The sequence below is a fragment of the Engraulis encrasicolus genome, chromosome 20 (assembly GCF_034702125.1).
Source record: "Engraulis encrasicolus isolate BLACKSEA-1 chromosome 20, IST_EnEncr_1.0, whole genome shotgun sequence".
Lineage (NCBI taxonomy): Eukaryota > Metazoa > Chordata > Actinopteri > Clupeiformes > Engraulidae > Engraulis > Engraulis encrasicolus.
In genome coordinates, this window is record NC_085876.1 from 17,216,514 (window position 1) to 17,227,503 (window position 10,990).

A 10,990-nucleotide genomic window follows, 5' to 3' on the forward strand; every position below is an offset into this window, starting at 1 on the left:
GTTTTTTTAAATTAAATTTGGAATGGTGAATGTGATGATGTCTTGCCTGTTATTGTGGTTACGTTCACACTGGCAATGGTAGGGGGAGGAGGCAATCCAAGCGAGTCTGAAAGAAAATGAAGCAACTTGGTATAAAAAAAATCTAAAAAATATGTTTGACATGTATCAATCTATTTGATATTTGACATACTTTTACCATTATTTAAGCAATTTTTATTTAGGTAATATATAGTAGAGAAAGTGATGATGTCTTAGCCATAAATTTTATCTCAATACAATCAAAATATTACATTACCGGTACTCTTTTTTTTTTATTGTTATGAAACACTTACTTCCACAGATTAATCCTGACGCTTTTGAGTCTTTACATAAGAATGGGTGGTTAGCATATTCCTGACAATTCCACAGACGAGAATAAGGCGGACGACACATGTAGTACCACTGGGTCCCATTGGCGTGCAAGAAAGGTGGAGAGAACGCTGAGTATTGGACCTCTGTTCCACAGTTCAGCATTGAGCACACTATCATTGCTTCTTCTCTGCCAAAACAGGAGTCACACACAGTGCCCCAGGTGCCGTTGCGATGGATCTCTACCCGCCCTGAGCAGCGATCCAGACCTCCGGTCAGTCTGACGTCCTTGAACTCTACAGTAAAAAAAGACTTATTTAGATATTAGTCTTAGGCTAGAACACTACAGTAAACGGACAGGATTTGTGGGAAGGTTCATAGGCTTTATGTTTTTTTTTTTTTTTTAAGTGAATCATGATTATCTTCCACACACCGCGCTCTTCCGTCTTGTTGGTGCGTCTCTGAAGTAATCTAGTAGTAGGGAATGGATCGCACTCAATTTTTCTTCTTTCTTGTGGTTTTATTTTATTTTAACTTTGCACAGGACACTGAAGAAGGCTCTGTGCAGCCGAAACGTCTGTCATGTCAGTCCCTGCAAAGTTAAAATAAAATAAAACCACAAGAAAGGAGAAAAAGGGAATCATGATCAAAAACTACAAAATTAAGTAAAGAACTAGAAACACTCATAGAGTTCAAACCTCGGCCCAGGCCATGGGGTCACTGAACTGACCCATAACATCTAGACGCTGTGGAATCCTATGCCTATAATATAATATAAGACTTTTCAAGTTTTTCTGCCTTGTTTTCGTGGAGTTAAAAAACGGAATGTCAAAATTCACCCTATCCCGCATTAGTGAAGAATCTTTTTTTTTTATTCCTGGATCTGGATCGTGATCTGGATCACCACCAAAATGTAATCACTTGTTCCTTTTGTCATTTCCAATTCCAACAACTCCACAAAGTTTCATCAAAACCCGTTCATAACTTTTTAACCTTTCCTACTGTCAAACAAACAGATAAACAAACCAACACGACCGAAAACATAGCCTCCTTGGCGGAGGTAACAACACACTACAGACAACCACACACACGCACACGCACACGCACACACACACACACACACACACACACACACACACACACACACACACACACACGCACACGCACACGCACACACACACACACACACACACTCACAGAACACTGAACTGAAGACAAACCTGAGCACACCACTCCAGCATCTTCCTTATGTCCGCAGTCATTGGTGCCTGTACGAGCGGGGCACTCCCATAGGTTCCCTTCGCGACCCGTGCAGTTCAGCTCCGCCAATAGGATGGAGCCGGAGCCCGGACGGAAGCGGCCATTTTGGCCCGTCGCCATGACAGCAAAGCCACAGCCCTGCTGGGCACAAACGACGTTGGCGTCACTCAGGTCCCAGTCGTCGTCACACACGGTGCCCCACTGCTGCTGGTGCCAGACTTCTACACGCCCTCCGCAGCGATGAGACCCATCCACGATGCGAACCTTATTATGCTCTACAGACGCATGTAGAACAACAACAACAGCACACAAATAGGATCTTGGGTCAATGACATATGTTGGATGATGTGTTGACTATGGTAGCAGTACACAGTGCATTTTGCAGGGTCAATTCAACACTTAAAGAGTTGATTTAACATCTACGTAGATAGTAGTTGGCTGTATTTTATGGACTATACTACTACTATCATGTATATCTGGACTGCACAATATATAAAATCAACATGACTAGTATACATTGCAAAGTATCCCTTCAAATCCATGATATCTCTTTAAGTCACATAGTAGCATATTGCGTAATGTTGCAAAGTATCTGTCCAATAGGGCTGTGTATCACGATTTCTCGGTTCGATACAATATCGTTACAGCCCTACAGTCCTATGTCACCCAAAACCAATTATGATCTACACAGTCCTTACCACAGATGACTGTGGACAGGACTTTACAGTTGTCGGACACCTCCGTGGAGCAGTCGCCTAGTCCATTATGATCCACTTGCTGGCACTGGGACAGGCAGGTGCTGTTGGGTGGGGCCCGGTTCTCGCTGAACCTGTCTACCCCACCGCACCTCAGGGCCTGGCAGACCTGCTCCCCCACACCCATCTTCAGCCCTGGAGTCAGAATGACCTTTGACCCCACGACACTCTCCAATGTCCATGTACACGTGTCCTTCAGCAGGGTCACCTTCACACCAGCTGGGATGGAGATCAAGGGGGAGAATGTTTTAAATTATAAGTTATAAAATATTGCTATTTCTTCTCTATGTGATATTTTTATGATGGCTATTATACATACAGTAGTATACATGGCATTTTGCAGCTCTTAGGTCAGTTTTCAGGTTTTGAATGTGCTACAAATAAAATGAATGAACAATTATCATTTATTTTAATAATTGAATATTATGATTTAATATTGTTTGTATCATACATTATTTTGCTCCGTATGTGTATTTCCTTCTATATGCACTTGACTAGTATATTCAATTCAATTTTACAGTCTTGTGTCACAGATTTTCTCCACTGAGTTGGCATTTATTTAAATTTGAAATAATTCAGTTTTGTCCGACTTGTCTGTTGTTAGCTACCAGTGTCACTAACTATAGGTTGTACAGACAAGCATAGATCATCTATTTTGTTTTGCATTTTCTCAAATGACCTTTAAGCATTTTTTGGAGCAAAGTGTGTGACACACGACAAACATGATAAACATGGAGGCTCCATGATAACCTGAAGTCGTGCGTCATATGCTTTACTCAGAAAAGACTTAAAGGTCATTGATGGAGCTAGGCAGCATTCATGATGATCTTTGTGAAGCTTTTGTCTCTGGGGTTTCATACTCCTGCTCTAATTGAATTGGTAAGATGTGACTGAAGATAAGACACAGCCTTGTGTTGCTGTTTTCTCAGCAACCGGTAAATAGTGTCAGGCAGGGGTTCCCAAACTTTTTTTCTGAAGGGACCCCTTTTGGACCAAAGAATATTTTCGTAACCCACTACCTCCCTTACTCCACAATTTCCCCCCTTATTAACCATACAAGTGAAGTGAAAGTGAAAGCCCATTGGGAAACTCCAACTCCATTGTCATTGTGACACAGCACTCCACAGCACACAAGTGAACACTGCACACTGCACACAACGAAATTGCATTTATGCCTCACCCGTGCAAGGGGGCAGCCCTCAGTGGCGCCCCATGGGGAGCAGTGCGGTGGGACGGTACCATGCTCAGGGTACCTCAGTCATGGAGGAGGATGGGGGAGAGCACTGGTTGATTACTCCCCCCACCAACCTGGCGGGTCGGGAGTCGAACCGACAACCTCTGGGATGCAAGTCTGACGCCCTAACCGCTCACCCAATTGATGAATATTATTACAAACAATGTATGGAATGACTATATTATATTGAAAGCATGCAGTATACAGTATATTCAAGGTTTTATTCAAACAGTCCCTTCTCTATGTGAACCGGGATTAATTACAATGCCTCTCGCGCGAGACATTAACCCCTTAGCGCAGAGCCTATGTTATTACTTTACTGTCCCCAAAATTACAATGGCTATGTCTTAATCTGTTAATTAACGCTCTCGGTAATGTCATAGCAATGTTGTTATGATATAGCTGAGTATTTTCAGCAAATAGTGAATAGGTCCGCCGGCGACCCCAGAGGCTACTCAATACCTTCACGGCTTTACATGTGGACCAAAAAATAATTTGGTTTTAATTTAGCCTGATTACAATGTTCACAAGTATGATTTTGGTCACAACCTCAACACAGTCGACAAAATTCCACAGACCCCTTGCCATCTCTGGCGCCCCCCTAAATATGTGCAATGTTGTGTGTGATGTCTTTGTGTCTTCTTCTGTATTCATGTATATATGCTACTTGACACCTTAATTTCCCTCAGGATCAATACATGACACTCTACTCTCTACTCTACTAAGCGGGGGCCTGGGCCCCTGTGGTTGAGAACCGTTGATGTAAGGCAGTCATCTGCACCTGCAGAGGTTCTACAGCGCGGCGCGCGATCCACAAGTGATGGCTGACAACAACCACATCCTGTCACACTGCAGTGGTGACAGCGGTGACACGGGGGGCATCAGTGGGAACAGGAAGCATTGGCTTATGCATACAGTACGCACTGCATGTGCACCAAATGCATCCAGCATGCACGTCAAGATGCAGACTCAGAGATGTATCAAGTAGAGGTAGAAGTACTGTTAGGGATGCAATTGTGACACTAGTAGTTTGATATTACCAAATTGCAAGTATAACTTTTTGAGTTATCCCGCTGAAAAACAGCCAGACAAACCAATGCGACCGAAAACATAACCTCCTTGGCTGTGGTAATAATTAACACATTTGGTGGTGTCTGGCTTGTGATTTACTGCATGGTGTCAGCGTGTCACTGTTTCCTAAAAAAAGCTCAACTACATCATAACAACATTGCTATGACGTAACAGACAAAGGCATGGTCATTACCATTTTGGTGACAATAAGGTTATAACAGAGGGTCTGCATGAAAGGGTTAATTAAGATATGACAGCATGTCAAGCAGGAAAAATAAAATAAACCCAAGTTTAGGGTGGGTGCTAAGTTTGAGTTATGGACCAAATGCATGCAGTATAGGCCTACATTAAAAAGGCAGACCTTGGTTTTTGTTGCACTTGTATCATTCAGATGGTCCTAGTACATTGTCATATATTGATATACACTTTATATGCTGTCATTAAATAAATAAATAACCATTATTCAGGTGATATTAATAAATGCAAAAAATCCAACTCAATGGTTATTAATGGTTGTTAATGGTTAATCAGGTTCCTTCATCTCTTCTTGTGCACAAGTTTTAACAAGGAAAAAATATCATTGGCAGTGGTAATAATAACAAATACTTTTCGTTAACATTCTGTTATGTCTGTTTGGTTAGCTTTCATATATACTGTAGTTTTGCCATGCTTTACCTCATCCTCAAATAGATTTAGACGTATGCTATTCTTTGTTGTCATTGTGTCACAGTAGGGCAAAAATGCACCTTAGTGGAGTAGTTCAACTTTTTTCGGTGTAAATGATTATTGCAGTGACGTAAACACACATCCCAAAATTGAATTGGGACTCTACGCATCATCCCTCAGCTTGAAGATGTGTCACAGTGGGGAAAACATCAATTGAAGACAGAAGTTAGAGAAGACTGCAACTGCAACTTAAAGTTTAAACCATTTGTTAAGCGCAAACACCTGACTTATGTTTACGACCTCTTCTTTAGTGCCACTCTGAAGAGAATGTAAATATGGAAACATTAGTCAGGTGTTAAAACTTAAAGCTGCAGGCAGCATGCTCCACTTTCTGCCTTCAACACATCCCAAAGTCTTTGGAGGAGAGTAGTAGAAGAATGTATACATTGTGTCCTGAATTATAAGGCAGATAAGATCTGATGAAGACTGTGAACTCGAAATGTCATGTCCAGCCATGAAATAATAAAAGAAAACAAAAAGGATTTTAAGTGTGCGGACGACCTTTCACTTCAAAACTAGTCACCCTTTGTCCTGCACCTTTTCCTGGGATGTGCACAATCTTCTCCTTCAACTGAATTATAAGGTAAACATCTATCTTGTTAATAAGAGTAAGAATATGCACATCCCACCTCTCCGAGGCCAGGTGCAGGACAAAGGCGCATTTGATAGTGGAAAAAGAAGAAGTCCACACACTGTAGCTCCGCTTTGAAAATGTATTCAGGTCATACAACGTTTCGACCCAACAGGGTCTTCATCTGGCATGCCTCATGACCTAAATACATTTTCAAAGCGGAGCTACAGTGTGCGGACTTCTACTCTTTCCAAAAAAAGCTATTTTGGCCATATTGAACACTTCATACATATTCTCCAACTCTAAGCTGTAGCAACATGAAAACCTATTAGATTTAATCATTAAACATTGAATCATTAATCATTTAACACACTAAGCCCCCCCACATTTGGGCTTTCACATTTGGTGCCCATGGGGACCCGAGTTCGTGTCCGGCTGGGGTAATTTCCCAATCCTCCTCCATCTCTTTCACCCACTCACTTCCTGTCAGCATCTCATACTATCCTGTCAATAAAGGCATAAAAAGCCCCTAAAAATATTTAAAACAAAAAAATATTTAATAATTGCAGGTACACATTTGTGTAATGAGAGACAGTGTGATCTATATATTATATCAAGTGTGCATTATTATTAGGCAACTTTGTTATCCTCTGGGGCACAAAAGAAATCTAACAGACTCTGGAAAGTCTAAAAAATGATTGAAATGTTCTCTGCTACCACAGTCCAGAACTGAAACCTATGAGTGCCCAGAAGAGGAACAATGCATTCAACACCTAGAGACATGGCCAAGGGGATAAAGGTTAAAACCAGGCAACCTTTGAAAAAGAAACTGTATTCAAGACAGGGTGGTCAAAAATCATCTCAAGACGGGAATTTTCGGGGATTGGTTCGGGAATGGGAGACACAGTATGAGACGGCTGAGCTAAGAGCCCAGTCTCGCGAAAAAATCAACTGTAAGCTTCGTGGTGCCGTCACGAGATAGCCTCGTTTTTCGTGGTTGGGCAACGTTCGCTGTCTACGAGAGTGGGTGAGAAAAAGGGCGAGAGAGAGAGAGCACGAGTGCCCCAAGCAGCGTGCATTCCGGGAGGGGAGCTCTGTCGTCGTGTCAGCTTCTTGTCATCTCTCCCTTCCTCCAACGTTGTCCCTAACGTTGTCCCTAACCCTAACCTTACCCTAACCCTAACCCTAAACCTAACCCTAACCCTAAATCGCTTGTTTGAAATGTTTGATTACTGTATGAAACTAGTGAGTCCCGTTTCCAATTACTCTTCACTCACGTTTGATTGTTGACGTCCATCCCCATTATTCTTCCCCCCAGAACCAAACTACCCCAACTGTCAATTCCCCCTTTCGTCACCCAACCACAACAAACAAGGCTATCTCGTGATGGTACCACGAAGCTTACAGTTGATTTGTTCTGTTTTTTGTTCGTAAATATTTCACGAATGGCACGAGATACGGTTGGAACCAAAGGGTGGGTCCGACAGCCCAACGCTACGCACTTCGGGAGGGAGGTTTACCAATGTTCCATGCCACACTCTGCTAGTTGGCCTCCGTTACACTACACTCAAATGCCAACAATAAGGAGATGGCATAATGGCACTGCTAAAAAACACGGTCGAAAATGGGATAACGGTAGGGCACTCGTCTGCTATGCGGACGACCCAGGTTCGGGTCCTTTGCCAGCCCTTCCCCGTCTCTCTGCCCACTTGCTTCCTGTCACCATCTTCACTATACTGTCATAAATAAAGTCAAAAAGAAATATATATATATGAATAAAAGAAAACTCAACTAAAAAGGGCTAAAACTCAACTTCTAAACCTAAACCTTTCTAGAAGAAATATTCCTCAAGGACTGGTAGAGTTAAGCGTCTATATCTTTCAAGAAGACCAAGAAGAAGATATTTATGCAGGACAATGCTTCCTCTCATCTCCCAAATACCTCAATTAGCTAAACTGTGTTGCTACAAAGTAAAGGCCTAAAGCAAGAAAGAATAAGCATAGCCATCTTCGCCTGACCCAAACCTTATCAAGAACTTGTTGCCCCTTTTAAATGAGAGATTCACAGTGAAGGAAAACTGTGACTGGGGGGTTTTGGCTGCTAATGTGAAGCACAAAAAAGGTACTTGTCCACAGATCTAGAAAACGGTGGAGTTCATGAAAGTAATGTTACAAGGTATTGCATTACCAAACGGTAGTGACTTACGTTTTTGTGTTGCCAGGGGTGTTTGCTCAGTTGCAATGCTGATGTTCTGCAGAGCTGAAAAATAAGAATAGGCTATCTTTACTTCATATAATTTTTATTATTGTCTTACATTATTGTATGCCTATATGCATTTTTCTGAATTATGTGCATATACTTGTATTCACTAGATTCAAAGGCTGCATGTCATGACTATATCTGGTCTTGTCCTTTTTTGATGTGGGTATACTGTGCTATTCTATTCTAAATAATGGATCAATCAATTTGATGTGGGTATACTGATACCCCTGAACTTTTGAAGTGGATATAATCTACTTAGACTACACCACTCACTATATCAGTCATAGAGACATAGTTAAAACTTTCAGTTGGTGGTAAAATACTTAACATTAATTCTTTCAGTTGATATGAGAAACAAACGTCACAGCTCAAGGCCTCAGTACCCTATATGTTTTGTACGTTGCTAGTTCAATGTTGTGGGTTGTTGTGTTTTTAAAGATAAAAAAAAAATGGTGAAAAATGTCTCAAATAACCAGCAATCAAGACAAAATACACTTGCAGTGTCCATTGTTAGGAACTTTCATCTAATTCACAATTTCACATGTGTGATTTTCTTATTTCTTATTTCAAATGAGTAAATAAAGTCTGTCTACAGATGACAAAATATAATATATTATTCTATATGCAAAATATAATATATTATTCCTGAAACAGAGTCCATTCACCTTACCTTCACACCTTAGCACTTGGAGGAGCATAATGAACTTCAGAAAGTCCATTCTTGGCTGTCTGTCAGCCTCTTAGCGCAAATAACCAAGTATACAGCACATAGACCAAGGCTAGCACATAATAGACTACCTCATTACAGGAAGTGAAGACAGACAACGGCACAGGGTTTTTTCTTCCTCCTCCAAGTTCAGCTTCCTGCCTGTGTTTATTGAAAGTTCTGATATAGTCATAGTTTCTTTCTTTCTCATGATTCTGTTTCAGCATTGTCATGGAGAGTTACAGGTATAGGCCCAGTTTTCAGAGGTGTCAAAACGAAAAGTGGAATTGCATTCATGGTATATTCTATTCTATTCTATTCTATTCTATAATATAATATAATCTTGTTGTGCTCGTCACAATGACAAATAAAAAGATATCCTATCTATTATATTCTCAGTGCAACACCAGCACATGGTATTACATAGTTGTTACACCAGTTATTACACTGTACCTGCTGACATAAATGGACTTTTGTTGCTGAAAAGGAACAAACAAACAAACAAACAAAAAACAAGAAAAAAACAACCGCCCAACCAGCTCAGAATCAGCTGATCATAAGACATGTAGTCCAGTCACTTGGTGAAGTCACCTATGTTGGAAGGAAACTGTAGCGTGTTTTTTTTTCACGTCTGCTTTTACTTTTGACCCATCTGTGCATAAAACATGGATACGTTACTGTTACAAATACTGCAGTAATAAAATGCAGTGTTCATTCACTAGGCCTACTTATAGAACATCTTCTACAGAGTGTTTGGTCCCAGAGTAGTATCTAAGTTAACACCGCTTTTTACTGTACAATAATTAAACTCAAACAAGGTTACAGTAGACTTGAATCCCTCTATACTGAGGGGTTGTCCCATTTTTTTTCAAAAAATATTGAAACTAACAAGGCGATACTGATGATATAATCAGGAAGCCGAGTAGCTCGCATCCTGAATCCCTTTGTTGTCCTCAATTGACCCATTTTCAAACTTTTAACACAAGAGGGCGCAATAGGCTATGCCATTTAGAGATGAACTTGGATGGTGCATTGATGACAGCTACCGGTGTGGTTGTAGCCTGGTTTTACCAGACCACATCAATTACACTACTTCGTGAATGAATGATCTGGCCTGTCCGGTTAGTATGGTAGTGGTGTGAGAAGTTTTGTGGGAAGATGGGCTGCAGGGGCTGTGGGAATGTGTCGACACAAGTCCTCGTTTTGCGTCACGTGGCACCATACTTGTAGTAAATTACAAGTAACAGCGACGCCGCACCTAGGTGGCAATTTAGACAAATGAACAAAAATGAAAAACAGGTAGTGTCTAGCTTGTATTGCTCTGTGTTTGTAAGTTCATGGGTATTGATATTATGTATCTTATTTTGCATCTTTACCATGAAAAAAAGTTCAATGTATGTTTACAAGCCCCTTGGCGCTTTCGGTTTTGGTGGGTGATTTCAGGAAAAAAAATCTGACCGATCAAAAGAAAGAAAGGAAGACGTGGACACTGTGTTCTAATCTACACCATGCTGCCTGCAGCAGAGCAGCTGTCACTTTGTAGCCTTTGTTTACGTTCTGCTAAAACGCACATGGCCAGACTGCGTGCTGCTCCCATTGGTTGTACACTCAGTAGCTCCTCCCAATTGAGGAAGTGTGAGGACTAGCGAGGGAAAACTTTATGCGCGGCTTGGCATTAATGATCAAAATATGTTATGTAAACAGTCTAAATCACACGCTTACCCATGTGATTGGATAACCATTATGGTAATGTTCGATGGGACGAGCTTTAAACTCAACCGGAAAATCGGCAAGTACATGTAATTCAACAGAACAGTTGTTATGGTGTAGTTTTGCGAATATTGGAGCCCACGAAGGCACAAAAAACATGTTGAGCATCAGTAATCTCTCCTTCTGTCAAAACTGTCTTCATGGTTTTAACTACTGAAAGAAATATGCCGCGGAATGACAGAAATTTGAAAAATTATCACGGCATGCACACATGCGCATTGGCAACAATGTAACTAGCGATATAAGCTGTTGGCGCCGGCGCGAGACTGAGAGTCTGCCTGCCTGGT

At 41.2% G+C, this 10,990-nt stretch overlaps 1 protein-coding gene across 1 annotated transcript in view; it reads right to left on the reverse strand.

Annotated features, from left to right (window-relative positions):
- Positions 1–8,985, reverse strand: part of LOC134435762 (T-cell differentiation antigen CD6-like) — an 18,127-nt gene extending 9,142 nt beyond the window's left edge. Inside the window, exons 1-6 of the mRNA XM_063184804.1 lie at positions 8,898–8,985; positions 8,171–8,224; positions 2,307–2,582; positions 1,569–1,883; positions 333–644; positions 47–106 (exon numbers count right to left, since the gene is read on the reverse strand). Coding sequence (XP_063040874.1) covers positions 47–106; positions 333–644; positions 1,569–1,883; positions 2,307–2,582; positions 8,171–8,224; positions 8,898–8,946 — 1,066 coding nt within the window. The 5' untranslated portion in view covers positions 8,947–8,985. The remainder of the gene's footprint in view (positions 1–46; positions 107–332; positions 645–1,568; positions 1,884–2,306; positions 2,583–8,170; positions 8,225–8,897) is intronic.
- Positions 8,986–10,990: the final 2,005 nt, after the last annotated feature.